At 57.9% G+C, this 25,366-nt stretch overlaps 2 protein-coding genes across 2 annotated transcripts in view; both read left to right on the top strand.

Moving 5' to 3' along the window:
* Positions 1-5,627, top strand: part of LOC144250496 (myeloid cell surface antigen CD33-like) — a 28,225-nt gene extending 22,598 nt beyond the window's left edge. The window contains exons 3-6 of the mRNA XM_077793330.1: positions 1,383-1,917; positions 2,104-2,375; positions 2,977-3,042; positions 5,577-5,627. Of these exons, the coding sequence (XP_077649456.1) occupies positions 1,383-1,917; positions 2,104-2,375; positions 2,977-3,042; positions 5,577-5,627 (924 nt within the window). The remainder of the gene's footprint in view (positions 1-1,382; positions 1,918-2,103; positions 2,376-2,976; positions 3,043-5,576) is intronic.
* Positions 5,628-19,752: 14,125 nt separating this feature from the next.
* Siglec10 (sialic acid binding Ig like lectin 10) lies at positions 19,753-24,941 on the top strand. Its single transcript, XM_077792741.1, has 11 exons — positions 19,753-19,792; positions 19,868-20,251; positions 20,381-20,665; positions 20,902-20,949; positions 21,057-21,320; positions 21,576-21,623; positions 21,718-21,975; positions 22,054-22,338; positions 22,450-22,540; positions 22,625-22,733; positions 24,675-24,941. Exons 1-11 carry the CDS (start codon positions 19,753-19,755, stop codon positions 24,939-24,941), a joined length of 2,079 nt encoding a protein of 692 aa, XP_077648867.1.
* The last annotated feature ends 425 nt before the right edge of the window (positions 24,942-25,366 follow it).

Here is a 25,366-nt window from a genome sequence, read left to right on the forward strand (position 1 = left end):
ACCTTCACAAAGGAACAAGGAGGGTTAACATGACATAGGTTTAGGGACACCCTGGTGGCCCCAAATGCTGGAGAGGACCTGCAGCCACCAGAGCTCCCTGAGGCTGACAGCGGGACAATGATCAGTACCGCCCCGTGGAGAGGAGTTGGGAGATGTCACCTAAATGGGAACCTACACTCTTGCCAGGGATCAGCCAACCTCTCCCAAATCTTTACCAAGTGACATGGGGACTCTCCTCCACACAATAAGCGGCTTGTCCTTGTGTTTCTATATTTAGAGCAGCTTTCTGTCACTGTCACCAGGCCTGACAGCAACCCACTGTCACCTGGTGAGTGTGTGAGAGGTGTCCACAGAAGCCACGTGGGTGGTCGTCATGAAAGGAGCTCCTGGGGACACAGCCAACCCGCGATGACCCTGGAATATGAGGAGCCAGGAGAGTGGAGCAGACCTGAGCCCCTGCTGGGGGAGGGGAACCGCAAGCTGAGCGCTGCATCTTGTCCTGGGAGCCACTGGGGCTGTCTGGAAACCTGACGTCCCTCGAGGGCCACTTCACAGTGAGAGGCACACTAATGTGGAGGTGCCAATGTGTGTGACAGGGACGTCCCACATGGCCCCAGTGCTCGCCCAGCAGGCAGCACTCCTGGGAGAGAAGCCCCTCAGCTCTGGTTGAGGATACTGCCCCCTCTCTGTGCCTCCTGAGGACACCGCGTGGCCCCTATTCTAGAGGGTCATGACCTGGTGTCTGCACTGGACACTGGGACAGCTCTGTGCCCTATTGAACCCCACCCTCATGCTCCCAAGGCAGGTGGCCGACTCCCCAGCACCTGGGGCTCTGGGGCAGGCAGCTGAGGCCTGAGCTCCTGCGTGGGGCGCCCCAGGTGGGGACCAGGGGGCAGCCTCTTCTGGCCTCAGCAGCAGTGCAGGGAGCGCCTGGGGTTTGCACAGAGTGTCTGGCTGGCTGTGTCCCTCTGCCTTTCTTGTGCTCAGACGTGGCCCTACAGACTCCCTCCTGCAGGACTGACCACTCCAGGGAATGAGACGAGTCTGGCCCCAGGTCCAGGCAGGAGTTGGCCAGCTCCTGGGGTGACCAGTACACACAGAAAAGGCCCTCAGGGTGGGAGGACTCAGAACCCCACCAGTGTCACAGACTCCCAGTGTCCCCAGGGTCCTGGTCCTGACTGAGTGTTCCAGGGAAGCACCCAAGACGGGGCAGGGCCTGGTCTCCTCTCTCCTCTGCCCCTCTCTGCAGGCCTCTGGGTCTCTGGCTGTGGGTGTCCCTCCTCAGCACAGAGCAGATGGACTGCAGTGGTGAGCGGGTCTGAGGTTCCTCTTCTGAGAACCGCCCAGGCTCAGCCCCTCCCCAGCTTCCGTGGGTCCTGCAGCTTCCCCTCCGCAGGCTCTCGCTGCTCTGCTCAGTCCCAGGAGCCAGGACCCTCTGCCTCCAGATGCTGCGGCTGCTGCTGCTGCTGTCCCTGCTGTGGGCAGTGGAGGGGGCCTGTGCAGAGGGGCTGAGGAGTGTGCCCAGTGATGACCATCGGCTTCCCCAAAGGCACTCCCTTCAGGATTCAGAACACAGCATGGATGTGCCCGAGTCTGTGACGGTGCAGGAGGGTCTGTGTGTCCTGGTGCCCTGCCGCTTCTCCTACCGTGGCTCAAGGAATGGCAAAGTCTTTGTCTCCTGGTTCCGTGCAGGGGACGATACAGACCACAGCTCTGCAGTGGCCACCAACTCTACTCGGAAAGTGAGTAATGAGACCCAGGGCAGGTTCCGCCTCCTCCTGGACCCAGGAACCAACAACTGCTCCCTGAGCATCAAAGACACCAAGCGCAGTGACAGAGGCTCCTACTTCTTCAGGTTGGAGAAAGGAAACTTTAAGTGGAATTATTGTGAAAAGATGGTCTCAGTGCATGTGACAGGTAAGACTCCGGTTCTGGGGCAGCCTCAGGGAGGTCACAGGACACGGCTGGGTGGGACCCTGCCCTGGGGGAGCTGGGGTCAAGCATTAGGAGCTCAGGGAGCAGCTGGGTCAGAGCCTGAGCTTCTCTCGGGGCCCCACCTCCCACCCTCCCTCCTGACCCTGCCTGTCCCCCTCTGCTCACCAGCCCTGACCCACACCCCTGACATCCTCGTCCCTGGGACCCTGGAGTCTTGCCATCCCAGCAACCTGACCTGCTCTGTGCCCTGGGCCTGTGAGCAGGGGACGCCCCCCACCTTCTCCTGGGTAGGACCCTCTGTGTCCTCCCTGGGCCCCAACATCATCCACTCCTCGGTGCTCACCCTCACCCCGCGGCTCCAGGACCATGGCACCAACCTCACCTGCCAGGTGAAGTTCCCTGCAGCTGGTGTGACCACAGAGAGAACCATCCAGCTCAATGTCACCTGTGAGTGATGGGCCAGGACACCTGGGTCCTCAGGGTGTGAGGGGAAGGGAAGGAGGCTTGGGTCCCAGGGTTGGGGACACTTTGTGTCCATGTCCCGGGGACTTGGTTGAGTCAGGGACCTTGTAGGGCAGAGGCCCTGTCCCTCTGTGTGTCTGTGGTCATGGGGTGGGTGTGGGGAGTGCTGTCTTATCTTCAATCCAACTAAAAGGGGCAACAGTCCACCTTCCTGTCCAGATTCTGCAGAGAACCCTGCAGTCAGTGTCTCCCCAGGGGCTGCCCAGGCAGGGGGGCCTTCCCAGGGCTGTTAGTGCTGTGCCCTCTGAGCCAGGCTGGCTGAGACCTGGCTTCCAGGTGTCCGAATACGGGAGAGGCTGCAGGTCCCCACAGGAAACCCCTTCAGGTCTCTGTCCCCAGGTATCTTCCTATAATTACATAAGGACATTTGGGGTGACCAGCAATTAGGTCTTTGCATACCTCAAAGAATTTTCTGTTTTTATTTTTCAATCACTGAATGCCTTGGGGACATTTGGAAAATGGACTTTAGGTTTTAGAGGAAATGAAGGTTCACTGCAAAATCAAGCGACAGGTGCAGAGATTTCCCATCCACCTGCTGCCCCTGTGTGGCACCACCTCCTGAGTCAGGAGACCTCGTGCTCCAGAGTGGGTCATTTACTACAGTCCACAAACCTACATGGACACGTCACTGTCACCTGGAGTCCTCAGTCTCGGCAGGGCCACCCTTGGAGTCCTACGTTCTGTGGGATGTGACCCCATAACACAGTCACACAGAAGAGTCTTGAGACCTCTCTGGGACTTTCTTGCTTTTCCTGTCAATCCTTCCTCCCTGGCCCCGACCTCTGCCCAGAGATCAGCACCACGGCCTGTTCCCATCGCAGTGGCATCTGGTCCCCTCGCTGGACAGTGAGACCCCAGGGCAGGGCTGGTTCCTCAGGAGTCCTCCTCAACCGTGGACCTCCACTGCCCAGGGACACCCCGACTCCAGGTGTCAAGGTCCCGGGAGGCTGCCCAGGTCTGACCCGAGGCCTGACATGGGTTCCCTGCTCCACCCTGCTTCTCGTCCCTTCTGCAGGCCCAGGGAGCCCTCTGACCCTGAGTGACAGGGCCAGCAGAGACCAGGACAGGAGACTAGGGAAGAGGGAGGGATGAGGCCCGTCAGGGTCCTGCACCTTCTCTGTCCCTGTCCCTGTCTCTAATGGAAAGTCCTGTCCCCCATAGCATCATGGCCCCACTGTGGCCAGGTCTGGGGTCTGTGGTGTGGAGACCCTGGGTGGAGAGAGACTGGGGTCCCAGGTCTGGGCAAGAGCCTGGGTGGACAGGAGTCACTGGGCGAGCTGTGTCCTTCTCCTAAGGTTCCTGACAGGCTGACGTCTTCTGAGGGGTGGGAAGACTTAGGGGATGAACCCACGTGGGAGGTGAGGGCCCCCGAGTGCTGGAGAGGAGGGGACACGTGCCTGGTCACCAAGATTGGAGGTCACCCAAGTCTCTTCTCTCTGCAGGGAGTGAGGGGACAAACGCAGCAGCAGGAGTGCTCTGGGGGGCCATCGGGGGGGCTGGCGTCATGGCCCTGGTGACCCTCAGTCTCTGTCTCATCTTCTCCATGTGAGCCCCAGCCTGGGGTCGGGCGTGGGTCGGGGTGGAGAGGGGGGATCCAGGGTTGGAGGGACCTGGAGGGGTTCTGAGGGCCTGGGACCAAGATGGGGTGCATTGGTGCTGAGGATCCAGGCTCCAGCCTCTGGGCAAGCCTGTCCCCTCCCAGCCCCAGCCTCAGATGCCCAGGAAGCAGGGTGGAGAGGGGACCTTGTCACAAAGTCCTATGGTGAAGGCCACCAGGCGACTGCTGACCTAAACCTGCCATAGTCACCCACTCCAGGCTACGACAGTGACCCCACCGTCTGAGCAAACCAGGCTCAAAGACACCCGTGTCCCCTCAGAGTGAAGTCCCACAGGAGGAAGGCAGCCAGGGCAGCAGAGGACATGAATGACACCCAGCCCACCCTCCAGCCAGCCTCCCTGGTAAGTGCCCTGAGCACCCTGGGATCCAGCCTGTCCCCAGGGCATGTCCCCAGGTGGCCACGGTGGTGCCCACTCAGCATGCCTAGAACTGAGCTGGTCGCCTGTCCCTTGTTTTAGAGTTTAGGTCTCAGTGTTGACACATGGCAAGGCCAGTCTGCAGGGGACGATGGCCTTGTGTGAAGACAGTGTGTGACTCCCAGTTCCTAGAGGAACGGGCAGGCCACACCACGCAAGGCCACTCATGGAGCAGGAGGGCTGGTCGGGGACAGGGTGAGGGAAGACGTGGGCAGGAGCCCATGCTGAGAGCCTGGGGGAGACCGGGCGGGCAGCAGGTAGGACTGGCTGCTCTGTGTCAGCAGAGCCTGGGGTTGGGGTGTCTCTGTTGCCTGGCGCCTTGCCCTAGGTTATTAGGGTACGTGAGGGTGACCAGAGAGGTAGGGCTCCAGGAGGACGGGGTTGGTCTGGGGGCTGGCACCTGGTCTGCAGGGACAGGTGCATAGTGGGCGTGTCCTCTGCTGTCCCTAGGGAGGGGCTCTGGGAGAGGCAGTGTCTGGGTGGGCAAGGCCCTGATGTCAGAACCTCAGAAGTGCGTGGCCAACACATCCCTGCACCCTTCACTCGCTGGGTTCCCCATCTCTGATGGCACTCCTGTCCCCACAGCCCAACAGAGACCTGGCCCCTGTCCACCCCAGGCCCCCATCCTTCTCCCTCTGCCCACCTGCACCAAGGTACTCCTGTTCCTCTGAATTCAGCCTAAGGCAGCCCTCCCCCCAGCCCAGCTCCCCCCCACTGCTTCCTGCCTCACACCCTCCCCCAGCCCATCAGCAGGACCTGCACCAACTGTCCTTGTCCCCACCCAAGTTTGAAAAGCTCTGCTTCTCCTCACTGCAGGAGAGGAGCCCCTGAGCCGCCTGCCCTGGCATTTGGGGCAGGAAAGGCAGGGTCACGGTCAGCGCTGTGGACCTAGAGCCCAGTACTGGGCCTCAGCAGAGAAGGGCTGGTCTCCAAACGCTCCAGGCAGCTCGGCCCCTCTCCATGGCTGCCCAGGCTCCTGTGGGCACAGCTCCCCACACCTGGTGGCAGCCGCAGTACCCGGGGCCTCCCACCTGAGCTCCACAGGACAAGGACCTCTGTGACCACCTGTGCCCTGTCCTCTGCAGTCGCCATTGACCATCACCTGCTACTCAGCAATCCACACTGGTCCCCTCTGACACTGACCCACAGGGCTCCCTCTGCACTGCCCCCTCCTGTGCACCCAGTGCTGGGCACAGAGGACCAGGACCCAGTGGTGTTTGGGATGGAGGGTGCCTGCGGGGACGCCCCCCTCTCTGAGTCAGTTCCCGTGTCTGTGAGACGGCAGAACAGGGGTCTGCACCCAGGTCTGGGAATGCAGAGCAGGACTGGGAGCAGCAGGGGACTCCTGTGTTGTGAGGCAGCAGGCACCTGGGGAGGAGGAGGAGGGGCAGGGGGGTCCTGCCAGGGTGGAACCCGCCCAGCCCCTCCAGCTTCCCACCCTGCCCTGGGTGACCTTCTCTCCTCTCCACACAGGGGTGTCAGCAGGAGCTCCCGCTGCCTGGCCCTGCTGACCCCTGCGGCTCCTCAGGAGCTGGCCCTGGCTTGGGGCAGGAGCAGGAGCTGCACTACGCCACCCTCAGCTTTCACCTCCCGCCACGTCCACGGGGCAAGTCCTGCAGAGGACACCTCCACCCAGTACTCAGAGATCAGGGCACAGGGAGGGACCCACAGGGGCCTGTCTCAGCAGAGGACACCTGCTGTGGAGCCACACTGAGTGACCACGCCCTCCAGTCCTGATGCCCCAGGCTCTGGCCAACCCTGCATTCCTGTGGCCTGGACAGAGACCCAAGGGGACAGCAGGGAGGGCTTCTGTGTGGGGCATGTCCCTAGGGTGGAGTCACACTCACCTGTTCCCTTCTAGTCCTGCCCCTCTGCCCTTTTATGGATAGAACTTTCTAAGAACAGAGTCCCCCAATAAAAGATGACTCCAAATGTTCTCTCTCTCTCTCTCTCTCTCTCTCTCTCTCTCTCTGCTCTTGTGACTTTTTCTTGCTCTCCCTTTTGGAGAGCCTGAGACCAAGAGCCAAGGAAGTCATCCACCAGCTGGTGTGAAGGTAAATTCTGTTTTTTATTTTGTGTCCCTGCAAATTCACAGGAGCCATCTTAGTTCAGCTGCCTGCGTTGGTCAGGGACAGCATCGTACCCTTCTTGGGACCCAGAGGCTGATGACTGGAGACTGCCACCCCATAGAGAAGGGGTCTGCAAACGGCCCTCTGTGGGTTTCCTGCTGTAATTACATTATCTGAGAATTTGCCACCAGAGACCTGGGTCACACCTGTGCTCCCTCCTGATGAACCCTGTGACACAGGCCAGCCACTCTGTCCCTCCAAGTACCAGATTCCAGGTCTGCATTAGTGTAACAGTGACTGTGAGGGCAGCAGAGGTGCTCCCAGCGTGCACCTGCAGGAGCCCATGACTGTGCATCCTGGTCCTTCCTGCTGACCTTAGTCCAGAGGCCCCTGAGCACAGACACTGAAACAGCAGCTCAGGCTCCCTCTGCCCACACCTGCAGGGGGCGCTCTCCCCCTGACCTGCACCCCCTCCCTCCACTCCCAGCCTCCTTCTCTCCATCCCTCCTCTCTCCTACTCAGCCTTCCCAGCTCCTTTATGTCCTGCCACAGGCAAACTGCAGGCTAGCACTGAAAGAACTTTCTAGAACTCAGGGCTGACCACAGGTAGGCTAAAACCTCCATGCCCTTCAGAATGAGCTCAAGGGCAGATGCTGGGTAGAGTGGTGAAGGAGAGCTCATGACTGTCCTTCTAGAAAGCCCAATTATAACAATGAAAGCTAGTTCAGGTCGTAACTGCCCAACATGCACCAAGTAGCACCAGACCATGGCAGGGTCAGCATTACCCAGAAATTCATGAGGACCAGCAAATAGTGGTGGACTCTGGCCGAGAGTGAAAAGCACCTGTGGCCTGGACGCCACTCCCAGGTCCTCAGCAGGGCAGCCGAGTCAGGCTCCTGCCCAGGATGGTGGCAGGCGTGACCAGCTCAACTTCACTGCCGAGACACTGGGAGGTGGCTGTGAGGCTTCTGGTCCTGAGAAGTTGGCATTGTCCCATGTCCCCTGCTCCTCCCGCCTCAGTACAACTAGGAACCTGTAAATGGTGCAAGAGACAGAGGGACTCTGAGAAGTGGGCGAGGCCAGCTGGTCTGGGACCCTGGACTGGAGACACACAAGGAGACAGAGCCTCTTCTGCCCCTTCAGCCGCCACCACCCCACAGTGGCAGGTCCCTCAGGACCCTGTCCCCACCCCTGGCCAGCAGCAGAAGGCAGCCACGTGGGCTCCTGGTAGAAGAGGATCCTCTGATGGGACAGCATTGGTAAGGAGCATGAGTCACTCACAGTGGCATTTAGAGCACTCCCAGACCCTGGGAGAATCGGGTTGGCTCTGGTGAGCAGCCTGCTCCAGGCAGCCCACACCCGCAGGGCTTCCCCCCTCTTCATCTGAATTTACTCCCCTTTCCCCTCAGAGGTTCCCCTCTGTCTTCTCCCATTTCTGTCTGGAGAGTCCATCTTGCCAGGTGGCCTCAGGCACCGCAGCCCCAGCCCAATTTCTGCCCAGATGCTTCCTGCAGGTTCTTCTCAGCCCAGGCTGACCTGAGCCCAGGGTCCTGGAGGGGCAGGGAGTCTGGGTGCCACTGAGCCCTGGGCACGGGACCTCATGCCTGCATCCCCCACCTCCCTGTGCCCCTCTCCTTCTGGTCCCTGCCTGTGTGGGGGCCACCTGGGCCAGCTTCCTCTTCACCTGTGGCCTCCCCAGATCTGTTCCACCTGGAGGCCTGGGGCGCTGTCTCTAAGGCCCAGAGCACAGACCCAGCAGGGACCCCATGCACAGAGGCATAGCTGGGCTCCTTCACTACTCCATCCAAGGACGATTTCCTCAAAGAGGGACACCACCATGACTGTCACACAGGGAAAATTAACACACTAGACATTTTACTTCACTCATCACTAATGAGAGAACCAGAAAGGAGAGAAAGAAACACAAGTGTTTTGATAGGAATTTGTGGATGAACTAGGAAACCAGCTCACTGTGTGGGCACCAAGGGCCTCCAGGAGACAGAAGGCAGGTGCATGTGTGGGAGGAATGGTTTGCCCTTCTCCATCTCTCCCTTAGGGCATCCTCACACAGCACACAGGCACAGCAGGCTGGGATCAGATCACTGCAGACGGGATGTTCTAAGCACAGAGTCCTCCCTTGGAGAAGCAATCTCATTTTGCATTTCTGTATTTCCTTACCATTTGTAAAGTAACTAGTGAGCACCTCAAAATTCACACATATTACTCGTGCAGACACACACATGCACTAGCAGATGAGATGCATACACACCTCAGACACATCACAGCTCAAACACACAAAAATCCACATGCACACCTCAGACATGTGCACCAAGACCATGGACACACATGCAGACACACATGCAGGACACATATACACTCCCGATGCTGACGTGCACACCACATATGCACACACACACCTACCTCAGACACAAACAGAGCCCACAGATACCAACACAAACACACCACAATTCACAAACCCTGGCCATGGACACAGGCAGGACCCGCTCATGCTACAACACACACAGCAGGGCAGCAGCCACCCTGTGTCCTGAGGGCTCCTTCACTCTGCCCTGGGACACTGGGGCTCTGGCCCTCAGGCCAGCCAGACCAATGTCCTGGTAGGAGAGAAATGACAGTGTCACAGTGCCTCTGGCCACTGTCTGCCATCTGGATGACTTAGCTCCCAGTGCCCAGATGCCCTGCTCACTGACGTCACCATTCTCCTCCTGCTGCTGGAATCCAGGGACCCCATGGCCTCGAAACCCTGGTGCTGGCCCAACCTCGAGCACCAGGTGCATCCACGCTCAGAGTGACCAGTGCAGGATGGACAGGGCCAGGCAGCTTGCTCAGGAATGCAGGAAGGGACCAGCCAGGCCAGGGGAGAGGGGAACTGGCCCCCTACAGGTGTGGGGAGTAGAGAGGCAGGAGGCTAAGAGGGGCGTCCTGGGTCCCATGCCAGCAGGGAGCCCAGGAGCACTGGGAAGTGGATCTGTCCCTGGAGCCCTGTCCTAGCCCTGCCTGAGGGTCCCATGAAGGTGAGGTGGACTCACAGGATGTTCTGAGAGCCCCTCAGGGTGTCTGGAAAGTTCTTCTCATCTCCTGGTCCACCCCAGCCCCAGAGGAACATCCCTTTGGAGAGTGTCCCTCCTCCTGCCAGGTCTCCAGGCTCCTGGGGGGACCAGTGTGCTGAGGAAGGGGCTGAACAGGAGGGAACCAGAGTGTCCCCCGTGGACAGCTGTGAGGGCTGTTGGCTGCAGAGCTCACCTGGTGGCTCAGTCACCACCCATGTCCCCAGAGAGCAGGAGGAGGATGAGGATGAGGAGGTGGTGATGAAGGAAGAGGTTGAGACTTGGGTTTCCCATGACCCCAGAGCAGACAGGGTAAGAACATGACTGAGGGGGAAGGGACATGGGGTGGAGAGGGACTTGTGTCCTCTTGGGGTCTGCCTGGGGACACGGCAGGAGAGCCAACCCTGAGTCTTCAGCTCGCAGTTGGCCTCCATCCTCCCACTGAGTTCTCCCTCAGACACAGGCCTTCCTCAGGTCGGGAGTGGTGACCCCGCCGACTTGAAGGGGACCGCCCAGGGCCACCAGATCCAGGGCTTCCTCCACCCTGACCACACAGGCAGCTCTGAATGGCCACCGCAGGGACACCTGGGGAAGGGGAGGCTGTGGTCAGGAAACCCAGCGGAGCCTCCTGACCCTCTCCTGCCCTGGCCCATGCACCCTCCCCGTGAGTTCCTGAGAAGTCGCCTTCTGGCTGCACGGGGAGGGGGCTTTCCCACAAGCCCTTGCACCACACCCAGAAGGCGCCGGAACATCTGGGGCTCCCCCCTGCTCACACCTTAGAGGACTGCTCAGGGACGGAGATGAAGTCTGCCACCCCCCGCCCCCACTTCCCTGCGAGGAGCAGATGCCCGTGTGGCCCATCGTTCAGTGCCACCTCACTCACCCCACCCTCCCACACGCGTGACACCCAGTCTCCCCCGCCTGCCCCTCCCGACCCTGCAGAGCATCTAGAACCTGTGGGTGGCCAGGCGGTGCCTACCTCCTGGTGTGGACAGTGGCGGGGGGAGAGGCTGCCCACCAGGGGCCAGGAGCTCGGGGTCTGTCCTCCTTGCTGGGTGTGGCCCCCGCGGAGACCCCACTGGACAGTAGATGCGGCTGCTCCAGGGGCCCGACAGGTGTCCTGAGGTTCCTCTTCTGCGGTCGTCGGCTGTCTGACCTCGTTCCTGGCTTGCTGTGTGCCTCCCCTCCACACACCCTCCCTTCTGTGCCTACTCGCAGAGCCCGGGACCTCCACCTCCACCTCCACCCTGCTGCAGCTGCTGCCCCTGCTGGGGGCCAGTGGGGGGGTGCAGGGAGAGAATCTGTGGGGGTTGCGCGGCCAACACCCTCTTTTCTCCAAAGGATCCCTGGCTCAGGGTCCCAGATACCTGCTGGAGGTGTGAGAGTGGGGGACGTGCAGGGGGTCTCTGTCCCCACGCCCTGCAGGTCTCCTAGCCTGGCATCTTCAAGGACTACCTCTGCACTGGCTACTGGTTTTGTGCAGGGGCTGGTACAAACCTGGACTCTCCAGGAGCCACGAACAACCCAGTGGGCGGAGCATAGGAGGAGACCCAGGGAAGATCCCACGCACTCAGAGACCTGCGGACCAGCAGGGACACTGGGGACACACAGAGGAGCCAGGGGGGTTCATACCTCTTCAGGTGGAGAAGGGGTACACTGTGAGGTACCGTTACCAAGAGAACCATCTCTCGGGGCTTGTGATGGGGAAGGAAGGACTGGGGTGGGATCCTCTGCTCCCCATCCTGTGGGAGACCATGGGGTGCAGATGGTGGGGATGCAGGCCTGGGGCAGACCACTCTGGGGTCCCTACCAGGGCTTGGGTCTCTGTCTCCTGCCAAGCTCTGAAACAATCCCCTGATGTCCACAGCCCGGGATCCTGGAATCTGGCTACCCCAGAACAAAACCTGTGCAGTGCCTTGGGCCTGTAGGAGGGGACACCCCAACCTTCTCATGGATCAGAGGGACCCTCACTCCTGCACCGGGACTGAGGATGCTCCGCTCCCCAGAGCTCACCCTCACACCAGGGCCACTCGACCCCGGCCCCACCTCACCTGTTCTGTGTCCTGCCTGGAGCTGGGGGTGGTGAAGAGAACTGTCAGGTTCAGTGTGCCCTGTGGGTGCCAGGCCAGGATGCCCAGGTCCCTGCGGGCAGGGCTGACTGGGTAAGGGGAGCCAGGGCCTGGGATACGGCGGGGGACTCTTCCCGGAGGCATGGCTGGGCCCTGTGACCTTCTGATGACCACCCAACACACTGCAGGTAGTCAGTTACTGCTCCCTGTCCCAGATGCCCCACAGAACCTGTCCACTCGTGTCCGGGCAGCGGCACAGCTAGGCGGGGCCTGCTCCCTTGGAGGTTTCGAGGTGGTGAGCCTTGCGACCTCCTCACTGACAGTCCCTCCCACCTCCAGGGCTGGCTCTGGGCCGACTTCTCCCTCCTCCCCCTTCCTGTGGCTCTCTCTTCCCCTCTTTCCTGCCACTTCTTGGCCTTGCCTTCTCAGTCTCCCAGAAGAAGCCTAATACATGAGCTCCACAGCTGGGCCTGGGTCTCTGTCTGCTCTCTGCATGACCCTGCCCCCAAGCCCTCATAAATCTCTGTCCAGGGCACTTGTCCTGTGCACTCCCTGATCTCCCTGGGGAGCCCCTGAGTTGATACCCTAGGAATCTCTTTGCGACATCTGTCTTACCAAACAGTCACCATCAGTCGGGCAGTTCTGCAAACCTGACTTCTAAGAAATGTCTCAAGCTGTTCCTTCCTCCCTCCGCATGGCCGCCGCCCCGCCTAGGCTTGGGCCTCTCGTCTGGACTTGTGCCAGCCTTTTCTCTGGCCTGCTAGCCCCTTGTTTGCCCCTCTCCAAGTGGCCACAATTTGGACCCCACAGGGATCTCTCTCTAACCCACATAGGACACTGTTTCTTGCCTTGGATCCCTCCATGGCTCCCAGTGGCCCTCAGGAAAAGGGTCAATGACACCACCCACGTTGGTATCGCCCCAGCCAGACCTGCGTGGGTTAGCTGCTCTCCGCGGATTTGCACTTCAACGTCCTCTCCTGCCCACCACGCCCCTGTCTTTTTTTTTTTTTTTTTTTTTTTTTTTAGTCCTGGGGATTGAGCCCAGGGGCACGTAACCACCGAGGCACATCCCCAGCCTTTTTTATCTTTCATTTAGAGACGGGGTCTTGGCGGAGTTGCCCAGGCTGGCCTTGAACACGTGATCCTCCTGCGCAGCCCATGCACCCTCCTGCCCAGCTTCCCCTGCTGTCTTGCTGGGGCCCCTCCCCTGGCCCAGGTCTGCACATGGCCTCCTCACCCCTCTCACCCGGGGTCTTCTCCCTGATTGCCCCCTCAGTGCTGGCGCAGAGGGGCTGCCTTCCATTCCTGCCTCCAGGGGAGCCAAGGGACTCAGCCCTGCCCTTTCTCTCTCATCTCCTAGTCCCAGGGGTCCTGGGCAATGCCACCACACTGAGAGCCAGGAGGGCCAGTCCCTGCACCTGGTCTGTCATGCTGACAGCGACCCCCTGCCACACTGAGCTGGACCAGGGAGGCCTCACCTGAGCCCCTCTCGGCCCTTGGATCCTGAGGTCCTGAACTGCCCCAGGAAGTCATAGGTGATGAGTCCACCTGCTGAGCTCCCCCATCATCTCCCTGAGCCTGGCTGTGCAGGGTCAGCATAAGCAGGAGACCTGCATTCAGAGATGGGGCACAGGCAGGGCCTGAGGTGGGGACCTAGGAGCCTCGGGCCTCTGTGCCCCTCCCATCTTCCTTCCCCAGATACCTCCTCCTCCTGCCCCCAAACCTCCAGGGAGCAGCAAGGCTCCTGCCTCTAATCCTCACCCTGCTCAGGGGGCCCGCTGGGTGGCTGGCTTCCTTTTAACCTACGGCCTCACCTGGATCCACTACACCATGTGAGCAACATGCCTCATACTGTCCTGGAGTTTCAGCCCTGGATCCCTGGTGGTTCCACCTGTCTCCCCCTGTCTCCATCTATCTTCCCCTGTCTTCCCCTGTCTTCACCTGTCTTCACCTGTCCTCACCTGTCTCCACCTGTCTCCACCTGTCTCCACCTGTCTCCCCCTGTCTCCATCTGTCTCCACCTGTCTCCACCTGTCTTCACCTGTCTCCACCTGTCTTCACCTGTCTCCACCTGTCTCCACCTGTCTCCCCCTGTCTCCACCTGTCTCCACCTGTCTCCACCTGTCTCCACCTGTCTCCACCTGTCTCCATCTGTCTCCATCTGTCTCCACCTGTCTCCACCTGTCTTCACCTGTCTCCACCTGTCTCCATCTGTCTCCACCTGTCTCCACCTGTCTTCACCTGTCTTCACCTGTCCTCACCTGTCTCCACCTGTCTCCACCTGTCTCCACCTGTCTCCACCTGTCTTCACCTGTCTCCATCTGTCTCCACCTGTCTCCACCTGTCTTCACCTGTCTCCACCTGTCTCCCCCTGTCTCCACCTGTCTCCACCTGTCTCCCCCTGTCTCCACCTGTCTCCATCTGTCTCCACCTGTCTCCACCTGTCTCCACCTGTCTCCACCTGTCTCCCCCTGTCTCCACCTGTCTCCACCTGTCTTCTCCCAGAGCAAACCCTCCACATCCCAGTCTCTGTCTCACAACGGTTTCCCACAGGTCCTGGGGTTCCCAGGGAAGCAGAGCTGTGGAGCCCCGATGGGTACAGAGGATTCCGAGACACCCCTGCCCAGCTCGGTGCAGCACAGCGCTCACCTGTGACTTGGCCCTGTGTCCTCTGGGAAGACAGCCTCTCCTAACTCTCACCTCAGGCCACAGGAATCTCCCTCACGGTTCTGAGGGAAGGGCTGGGGGCTGTAGCTCAGAGGCAGAGCACCAGCCTCGTGTGGGTGAGGGCCTGATTCGATCCCCAGCACTGCCGAAGGGGGGGAGTGAGGAAATAGATGGGTTTTAATAAATAACATATGGTTTTTATAGTCCACATATACTTTTGCTAGTGTATACTTTGATGTGGTTTTGATAGTCCATGATTCAAGTCCATACTGTTATGAATTCCATAATATATCGTTTTTATTTTTAACCATCAAGTTTTAAATAGTAATTTAGAAACTAAAAAATAAACTTCTATGTTTGTCTGTCCACGTAGTAACCATTTTAGTTGCTCTTCATTCACTGGGTACACCCAGACGTCTCTAACATGTCAATTTCCTTTTGCCCAAAGGTCTTGTGTTATTTCTTATAACGTAGGTATGCTGCGACAGGTGCCCTCCGCTGTCGTTTCACAGGGAGCGTGTTCACTTACATTTGCTATGGAAAGATATTTTTATTGGAATTTAAGTCCATATGGAATACTAGGCTAGCAGGTTTTCCATTCATACCTTGAATTCTTTTGACTCGGGTGATGTCCTATGAGAATTCGGCTGTAATTTTTTATCTTTTTTTTTTCTGTGTGTGTGTATGTGTGTGTGGTGTTGAGCATTGAAGTCAGGACTTAGCACTGAGCTACTTCCCCAGCTAGTCTTGGGTTTTATTTTGAGAGTCTCACTAGGTCTCTGAGGCTAGCCTTGAACTTGGGATCCTCCTGCTTCAGCCTCCTGAGTAGCTGGGATTACAGGCATGCACCACTACATCCAGTTAATTTTTTCTCTACTTCTTTGTTTGTAGTTTCTATTTTTCTCTCACTGATTTTGATATTTTCTCTTTGTCACTGGAGTTTGACTATTTGATTTCAACTATTTGATGTGTCTGTATGGGGAGGTGTGTGTAAGAGAGAGACAGAAGAGAGAGGTTATCCTGTTTAGAATTAATCAAATATCTTGGATCTGTGGATTCACAGTTTTTATCAAGTTTGTGAAAACTCAACCCAGTACTTATGTAAATGTATTTTTCTGTTCCTCTTCTCTCTGAGTGTCACACATTGGGAATTTGCTATGGCAGACTGCTTGGTTTTGTTGTATTCCTTTAAAGAGCACCAGTGTTTTTTCTTGAAAGCAGTTATTTGCATGATAAGCTAGTCTTTTAAGTCTCTTTAATTTTTAGCTTTTCTTATGATAGGTCTAACTGTCTTATTCTAGGACTAATGAAATCTCATTTAAATGCTATGGCTCTTTTGGACTTTTTATTGAATCTATGTTCAAAGAGGTATTTTCATTCTGAGAATCCAGAAATAAACCCATCACTGATTTTCAATAAGGGTACAAACTATTGAATGGAAAATATAATCTCTTTTAAAAAATGGTGCTGGGACAACTAGACAGACACATAAATAGAAATGAAATTGGAGCCAGATGCAGTGGCACACACTTGTAATCTCAGTGACTCTGGAGGCTGAGGCAGGAGGATCACAAGTTCAAGCTAGTCTCAGCCACTTAGCAAGGCCCTAAGAAACTTAGTAAGACCCGGTCTCAAAATAAAAATAAAAAGGGCTGGGCGTGTGACTCAGTGTTAAAGAACCCCTGGGTTCAATCCCCAGTAAAAAAAAAAAAAAAAAAAAAAAATTCCAAGGCTAGCCTTAAATTTAAAATAGATGACTTGGACTTCATCAAAATTTAAACTCTTATTCAAAAGGACATGTTAAGTGAAAAGAATGGGAGTGGATATTCATATAGCATGTGCAGCATCTGAAGTGCCTAGCGTCTAGAATGTATAAAGAACTCTTACAACTTAGCAAATAGACAAAGTCCCACCTTCAGAATGGTCAAAGGACGTACCAGCAGCTTGGGAGGCTGATGCAGGAGGATTGCAAGTTGAAGGCCAGCCTAGCAACTCACGTGGCATTTGTGGATGGTGGCCCTAGACTAGTGTGAGATGGTGGCCCTGGGCCCCCTGGGAGCAAAGCTGTGAAGCCCTCCAAGAAGGGACGAGTGGCTGACGGAGCGTGACCAAGCCTCCTGAGTGGGAGGCCCCCAGGAGACACGGGAATGGTTTCAACAGTCTGCAGGTCTCTGGAGATCTGAGTGAAGGGCGGGGAGGGACTGGGCTAGGATGGAGAGTAAGGGAAGAAGGATGGATCCTCAGGGAAGTTTTCCTGCGAAAAGAAGAGGGTAGCTGAAGGTTTCAGAGGAAGGAGAGAAGAGCTGATGGTCTCAGAACCACCTCCAAGCCCTGGGCGACTGCCTGCAGACCCGGGAGGGCCGGCCGCCCACCCCCTGCTGTGGTTTGCTCAGCCCCGAGACCTGCCAGGCTCCAGGCTGCCTTCGCCTGCTCGCCTCCACGTGTGGAACTGAAAGCTGTCAAATCAAAACAGAGCCACTTGTGCACAGCCCTGGTTACAGCAAACAGACCTACCTGTGAGGTCATGAAGGAGGGGGTCAGCCTTACACACCTGTGCCTGCTAACAAGGACTGTCACCCGGACTCTGCCACAACCGCGGCCCTGTGCAAGGCCACAGAAACCCTGACAGAAAGCACTTGGCAGCTCATGGCAGCCCTGGTCTGTGGTCCCAGCTCCTGGGAGGCTGAGGCAGGAGGAGTGTAAGCTCGGGGCCAGCCTGGGCAGCTTCATGGGCCCCCGCCTCAAAATACAAAATAAAGAAGGGCTGGGATGTGGCTCAATGGGAGGGCGCCCCTGGGTTCAGTTCTCAGTGTGAGAAAGAGAAGAGACTTTCTGCAGGGACAGGTGGCCAACAAGGTTTGGGCTCAGAGGTCTTTCAAAATACCCTCCTTCATCAGCTCCTTCTGCTCCACAGCTCCCTCTTCCTCGGCCTCCCTGAAGACTGCGCGTTCACTAAAGCAGGTCCCGTTGCAAGGCAGCTCCCAATTGCACGTCTTCGTCTTGGGAGAATCCCTCTGTTATTTAGGTGGACAGGGATTCGATCTGGGGTTCAAAGTGAGACCTATTCCAAGGGCGTCCACCCTCCAAGTGGAGTCGGCCTGGAGAGGCCTGGGAGTTGACAAATGGCCTCTTTCAACCCCAAGGTGGGCTTTGCCCCTCCCCGATTGCTGCCCGCTAGTCCCGTGGAGGTAAGGAAAGGCTCGAGGCAGGGTGGGCTGCTTCAGTGGAGGCTCAGAGGTCCACCCTTGGGACAGCACCCAGGCATCCTTCCCTCCCTCTCACCTGGGTCCCTTCCTTTGGGGCCTGTCGAGAGGAGGAGGTGATGTCCCCCAACATGAGGCTGTCCCAGGAGAAGACGCCTGATTTGCCTCTGAGAAGATCCAGGTTGGGCTTTGGGGACCCGGGGATCAGAGTGAAGGTGTAGGGGGTTGTAACTAGTTGAACTATGACACCCCCAAACTCACATGTTGAGGTCTTAGCCCCCAAAACCTCAGAATGTGACTCTATTTGGATACAGGGTCTTCAGGCAGGTGATTCAGTTAAAATGAGGTCACTAGGGTGGGCCTTGTCCAGTATGACGGTGTCTTTGTAAAACAAGACAAGGTCACAGACACTCAGGACCACGGGAGGACCCAGGGAGAAAAGCCACCTACAGGCCAAGGAGAGAGGCCGCAGAAGAGGCAGCCCTGCCCACACCCTGGGCTCAGACTGCCAACCCCAGACGTGAGGAAAGAGAGGTCCACGTCTCAGCCCTCCACCTGCGGTACAGCCACCCTTGGTATCCAGGGGAGGTGGGTTCCAGGGCCACCCTAACACAACCTGAATGATGTTGTGGGTGTCCTACTCTATTGTTTAGGGAATAATGACAGGGACAAGAAATCAGTACATACTCAGGATAGACACAAAGATTTTCTAGTACTTTCTTTCAGCAATGGTTTGAATCCATGGATGCGGAACCTATACCCAAGGGAGGGTGGAATATACTAGGTTGCAGCAGCTTGAGCAGACTAATCCAGTGGCCGTCAGAACAGAAACAGGCACAGGCAGGGACACCAAAGGTCACCTTCTCCAGGAGATTCGTCCTGACTTCCCTCCACCAGAAAGAAATGACCACACCCTCTCCAGGGTCCCTGCATGCAGGCTGGCGCCTGCACTCCCTGCATTCCAACAACCCTCAGTGCTTTTCTGTTCTTAAGAATCTTTATCTACAGCTGGACACTGCGGTGCATACCTGTAATCTCAGTTGCTGGGGAGGCTGAGGTCTAGGAAGGATCACAAGTTTGAGGCCAGCCTCAGTAACTTAGTGAGACCTTGTCTCAGAAAAAATAAATAAAAAGGGCTGGGAATGTAAGTCACTGGTAGAGCACTCCTGGGTTCAATTCCCAGCATAGAATAAGAAGGAGGAGGAGGAGGAAGAGGGGGAGGAGGAGAAGAAGAATTTGTGTTTACCAAACCCTTGTGGGGTTTTCCCTGTGTGTCCCCACATGCAGCAGTGTCTGGCATGAGGTGCTTGGTGGCTGGGTGGATAAGCCTCGGGTCTCTGCGTGGCCCAAACAGGGGGACTGGATAACACTCGGAGCGGTCCTTCCACTGGCTCAACCCTAGCCCCCTACGTTGCCCAGCACCCCCAGCGAGGACCTGGAGCTCAAGTCCCAACAGGGATTACAAGCACGGTGACAACTTTTCGACAGAAGAGGAAGGGGAGACGGGGAAGTGGGCAGAAGCCTAGTGGGGGCGGGTGGGCAGTGGTCACCAGGGAGGATGAGGGGTGGGACGGAAATCAGTCCAGGGTTGCAAGATTCAAAAAATCAAAAAAGCAAGACATCTAGTCAAATCTGAATTTCAGGTAAACCCCTGCTCCCCCCCCCCCAAAAAAAAAAAGTATAAGTAGATGAATTCTTATACCAAAAAATAAATATATTCTTTTTTCTGATCGGAAAGTTAATTTACCAGGTGTCTGTCTTGTCTGGCGGGACCAGCCCTCCTTGCCTGCACCCGCCGCCCGCCCCCCCCCCACCCCAGGACAGCTGCTCACCATGCACTTTCACTTCTGCTTGCTCAGTGACCCAGGGCCCGGAGGGAGTGCCCCCACTTCCCCACCCACAGCCAGACCCCAGGCCAGACGCGGCCTTGCCCTCCCCCACCCAGAGGTGGCCGAGACCCCGCAGGCTCCAGGCAGTCAGAGCCCCGCCCCAGGTGGAGAGGAGGGGCCAGGTGGAGAGGAGGGGCCAGGTGGGCAGGGCCGAGAGACGGAGTCTGAGCTGCTCTAGTGATGGGCTGCAGTCCCTGGGCTCAGCTTCCGCCAGAGCTTCCCCTTCTGCCCTCCCTGATCAGCACAGCACGAGGGGAGAAGGAGCCTCTAGCAGGACCCAGCCTCCGGAGGCCGAGATGCTACTCCTGCTGCCACTGCTGTCCTTGTTGTTGGGTGGTGAGTGGCAGGGACCAGAGGGACCCTGCTGGGGCCAGGACTGGGGTTGCAGGTTGAGCCTCTGTCTCCCCTCAGGGTCCCAGGCTCAGCTAGAGGAGTACTGGCTGCAGGTGCAGGAGTCGGCATCGGTGCAGGAGGGCCTGTGCGTGCTGGTGTCCTGCTCCTTCTCCTACCCCAGGGACGACCCCAGAACTGCTTCTAACCTGGCTTATGGATACTGGTTCGAAGAAGGGACCAACACGAACAAGGGGGATCCAGTGGCCACAAACAACCCACATCGAAGGGTGCAATCTAGGACCCAAGGCCGATTCCAGCTCATGGGGGACCCCAACAGAGATGACTGCTCCCTGATGATCAAAGATGCACAGTGGCGGGACAGGGCGACCTACTTCTTCCGCGTGGAGAGAGGACCCATAGTGAAATTTAATTTCCAGAAAAAGTTCTCTCTGGAAGTGACAGGTAGGAGATGTGGTGGGGACCCTTGCCTTTCATGCTAGGGATGAACTGTGGGCGACGGCCCCAGGACCTGAGCTGGGTGGGCTCTCAGGGACACACTCCAGACAACTAGGATTGGCCCCCTCTCTCCAGACCTAACTCAGAAGCCAGATGTCTTCATTCCCGAGACCCTGGAGCCCGGGAAGCCTGTGAGCGTTCTCTGTGTGTTTAATCAAGCCTTTGAGCAATGCCCGACCCCTTCTTTCTCCTGGACCACGGCTGCCATCCCCTCCCAAAGAACAAGGCCACCAACCTCCCACTCCTCAGTGCTCAGCCTCACCCCACAGCCCCAGGACCACGGCACTAGGCTCACCTGTCGAGTGGACTTCGGCAGACCAGGCATCAGCACACACAGGACCGTCCAACTGAGTGTGGCCTGTGAGTGTGAATTTGCACACTTTGGGGTCAGGTGGAGAAGCCTGCAGCTCCATGGTCTAAAGAGTCCACAGAGAGCAAGGTGCAGTGTCCCAGGTGTTGCCTGGGAGGGGCTGGGGCCTTTGGTGGCCCTTGGTCACTTGTCCTTGTGGGAATGGTCACCCTCTCTCTTCCAAGGGAGTCCTTTCTTGTTGTGAGGAGCAAAACCCCCCTGAAGTCAGCTCCCACTCTTGTTGCAGATGCCCCTCGAGAGCCTGTCATCCAAGTTCTCCACAACAATGCATCCGGTACCGAGGGCCCGCGGGGCTGGCTGGGTCAGTCCTCTCTGGGAAGGGACGAGGCTTGGCGGGAGGGGAGGTCTTTCTGCAGCTCTTCTCTGTCTGTCCCTCTCCAGCCCCAGTGGCCCAGGGAAACTTCTCACATCTGGAAGTCCAGAAAGGCCAGTTCCTGCGGCTCCTCTGTGCTGCTGACAGCCTTCCCCCGGCCACTCTGAGCTGGGTCCTGGAGGACAGAGTCCTCTCCTGGTCCTCCCCCTTGGGCCCCAGAACCCTGGAGCTGGAGCTGCCCGTGGTGAAGCCTGGAGATTCGGGGCTCTACACCTGCCGAGCAGAGAACAGGCTGGGCTCCCAGCAGGGCACCCTGGACCTCTCTGTGCAGTGTGAGTGTGTCCAGAAGGTCCTGGGTCTGGGAGGGCAGCAGAGGAGGGGCAGGGCCATGACAGGGTCCCAGAGCTCTGGGGGGCCTAGAACCCCAGGGCCCTGGCCACAGGCTTCTGTCCTGCTAGACCACTGGGCAGTCAGTGTGGGGACCCAGCTCGTGATTCTGCCCTCCCACCACCTCAGTGTCCTGGGCTGGATCCTCTGCCCAGAGGGAAGCCCAGCCCATCTGGAGCTGGTTCCTGTCTCCATTGCAGATCCTCCAGAGGACCTGAGGGTGACCGTTTCCCAAGAAAATAGGACAGGTAGGAAGGGCAAGAGGAAGCAGGGCCTCTGGGTGCCCCATTGCGGGCCCAGGTGACGGGGCCACAGGTCAGTTCTGCCTCTTCCCTTCCCTAGTCATGGAAGTCATCAGGAATGGCACGTCCCTCTCAGTCCTGGAGGGCCAAAGCCTGCGCCTGGTCTGTGTCACCCACAGCAACCCCCCAGCCAGGCTGAGCTGGACCTGGGGGACGCAGACCCTGAGCCCTGAGTGGCTTTCAGACCCTGGGGTCCTGGAGCTGCCCCGGGTGCAGACAGAGCATGGAGGAGAATTCACCTGCCATGCCCGCAGCCTGCTGGGCTCCCAGCACCTCTCCCTGAGCCTCTCTGTGCACTGTGAGTGCGGGAGGGGAGGGAGGGCACGCCTGGGTTGGGACGAGGTGGCATCTGCTGACCCTTCTCCTTGCTCCTCAGACCCCCCAAGGCTGCTGGGACCCTCCTGCTCCTGGGAGGCCCAGGCTCTGCTCTGCAGCTGCTCCTCCAGCGCCTGGCCGGCCCCCTCCCTGCACTGGCGGCTGGGGGAGGGGCTGCTGGAGGGGAACAGCAGCAATGCCTCCCTCAGGGTCAGCTCCAGCTCCGCGGGGCCCTGGGCCAACAGCTCCCTGAGCCTGCACGGGGCGCTCAGCTCCGACCTCAGGCTGAGCTGTGAGGCCCAGAACGCCCATGGCACCCAGAGCGCCACCGTCCTGCTGCTGCCAGGTCAGGGGGAGGTGTCTGGGTGGGGCAGGCGCAGGGTCCCGCGGTGGGCACAGGAGCTGGGGAGCTGGGAGGACCCGGGGACAGTGAGCGGCCGGCCCTCTCCTTGTGTAGAGGAGGCGTCTGTCCCCACCGCGTTCTCCCGCGGAGTGTTTCTGGGAATCGGCGTCATGACGGTCCTCTCCCTCTGCATCATCCTGGCCATGTGAGTGGGAGCAGGAGCGCCCGGGCCTGGGGCTGGGGAAGGGCAGGGGCAACAGCGGGGTCAGGCCAGGGTCGCTTCCCGCAGCGTGAAGACTCTGAGGAAGGCGCCGCCCCAGGCAGGGGCGAGGCCCAAGGTGTCCCGCGGCAGCACCATCCTGGAATATATCAACGTGGTCCCCAAGGCCGCCCGCAGGGTGAGTGGCCACGCTGCTGCCTATCGTTTCTATCTCTGGTCAGGCATCCCCCTCTTGTCCTGCCCACGTTCTTCCCTGCCCTGCCCCCGCCGTTGCCTTGTAGACTTCAGGGTGGACAAAGAATCAAGTGTGGAGTTCAAATTCACCTCGCCAGCCTTCATTTCTGTGGCTTCTTCCTTGCACTCCACAGCCACACCCCTTTGACAGCATCTCCACCCTGATGCCTGGTGGGCATCTCACACCGAGCCTGCCCCAAACCATCTTCTGACCACTCTCCATATTGCCTCCCCCTCCATCCCCACCTTAGCCAACACCACACCTGCCCAGACAAGTCCAAAGCCCCAGAACCATCTTACAGGACTCTCTGCACTCCCCACAACCAACCGGGCAGCAAGTCCCCTCAACACACACCCCCACCGCTCCCCCCACACTGCTGCAGCCCATGCACTGACTCCTTCCCCAGCCACCACAGCCACCGTCTGCAGGCCCACTCGGTGCACTCTGCCCCACCCCATGACATCCTGCAAGCAGTATGCCCATCCCACAGAACACCACTCAGCACCCAGAGGAACTTGCTTCTGAAGCACGCAACAAGTTGGACAGGTCTTAGGGACCAAAAAAAAAAATTGTGAAAAAGGCCAGTCTCATTCAATATTCATCCCATTGTCAAATTGATGAGATTACAGAGGTGGAGAACAGGGGAGGAATAGGGCTGGGCCCTGAGCAGGACTTGGAAGGACAGCAAGAGGAGCGTGCTGGTGACATGCAGTCCTGGGTCTCCGCTCCAGTGGTCCCGCGGGCCTACCTGTGTGTTCTAGTCTGTGGAGCTGCCGTAACAAAGAACCCGGGAACAGGCAGCTTAAACAACACAAATCTGTTCTGTCACACTTCTGGCCGTTGGAAGTCCCTGATAAATGCAGGCAGGGCTGGTCTCTCCTGAGGACCCTCCTTGGCTTGTTCAGCTGCCTCCTCCCTGGGTCTTCCCCTGGTCTTTCCTCCATGTGCCTTTGTGATCCGCAGTCTTACGGCACTAGGGCCCATTCACTCCACCTCATGTTACCTTAATTACCTCTTTAAAGACCCTGTCTCCAAACACAGTCACATTCTGAGATATTAGGAATCAGGCCTTCAGCATATGAACGTGGAGGAGACTCCGCGCAGCCCGCAGCACCAGCCAGGCAATACCATCACACAGAACACTCCACACACATTGTACCACAGCCATCTTCCTTGTCTGGATGCTGCCCCACAAACTCTGCAAGATGTAACCACAGGAAAACCAGGCGAAGGGCCTGTGGGACATCCCTGTGCTATTTTTGAAACTTCCTCTGACTCTATAATATATAAGATATAAATTTAAATAAATCCATAAATCAAAATATCTCACTTTCCAGCGACTTCCAGCCAGACTTTGAGTAAATCCAAAGACCTCTCCAGGTGTACAAGGCCCTTGCTGACCTGGCTCCCCACCTGTCTCTCCAGACTCACCTGCTTTACCCACGGGGCTTGCTCTTCCTCACACTCAGACGCCACTCTCTGCCCAGCCCTCCAGACCTGTCCGTGTTGTCACAAGTGGCAGGGCTCCTCCCCTTTGTGGCCGAGTAAGATCACTGCATCTGCCACGTGTGCTCTACCTGTTCATCCATCCAGGGACTCCCCTTTCTCAGCCCCCGGTGAATACAGCAGGCATGTCTTTGGGATGGTGCTTCCTCTTCCTGGACACCCTAATAGTGACCCCACCTTCCTTTCCACTGTCTTCCCCCTCTGCTTGAATTTCTCATGGATTCATTATCACACTTTTGCTTGTCTAGTGTTTGTGCTGGCCCCCAAGATGGAATGTGGGCTCAGCAGGGCAGGACGCTGCGTCACTCCCAGACCTGACCCCTTCCCCATCAGCACCTGGCACGAGGTAGGCCTCAGTATTTGTTGTTGACTTTGCAGGCTCAGGATCGGAAGGCTACACCAAGCAGCCCTTCTCGGACCCCCTCTCCAGGCACTCACTCCCCAGAACCAAAGAAGAATCCAGAGGAGCTGTATTCTGTTCCCCTCGGTTGCCCAAAGCCCAGATCGTCCACCCAAGCTCTGGACCCCAAGAATGACCCAGAGGAGCTCCACTATGCTACTCTCACCTTCCCAGGCCACAGACCGTGGGCCACCCACATGCCCAAAGACACCCACACAGATTACGAGGAAATCAAGTTCCACTGAGGGCTGTTGGGCTTTAGGGTTAGGACCTCAACTGGGGAGAAAGGCAGGCAATAAAGAGGCTCAAGGAACAGGGTCCTAAGTCTCTTATTTCAAGAAAATCCTCCCAGATAGGTGGCCCCATCCCAGGCCCAGGCTGTTGGAAACAGCTTAACAAATCTGTCCCCACTGGCCTTCTCTGAATACAGTGTTTGGAGAAGCCAACTCGACGTTTCTCATATACATGCAGGACCATCCTGGCTGAGCGCTGCCATCCCACAGACTCTGACAGGCGGGGCCTCTGGAGGTGGCTGCTGTGACTTGGACATGGTTTGAGTGTGTGTCCCTCAAGGGCATGTGCGCTGGATGCTGGGTCTCCAGTGTGGCCCTGTTGAGGGGTGGAACCTGCAGGAGGCGGGGCCCAGGGGAGGGTGGCTAGCCTTGGAAGG

The sequence above is a fragment of the Urocitellus parryii genome, chromosome 15 (assembly GCF_045843805.1).
Source record: "Urocitellus parryii isolate mUroPar1 chromosome 15, mUroPar1.hap1, whole genome shotgun sequence".
Taxonomy (NCBI): domain Eukaryota; kingdom Metazoa; phylum Chordata; class Mammalia; order Rodentia; family Sciuridae; genus Urocitellus; species Urocitellus parryii.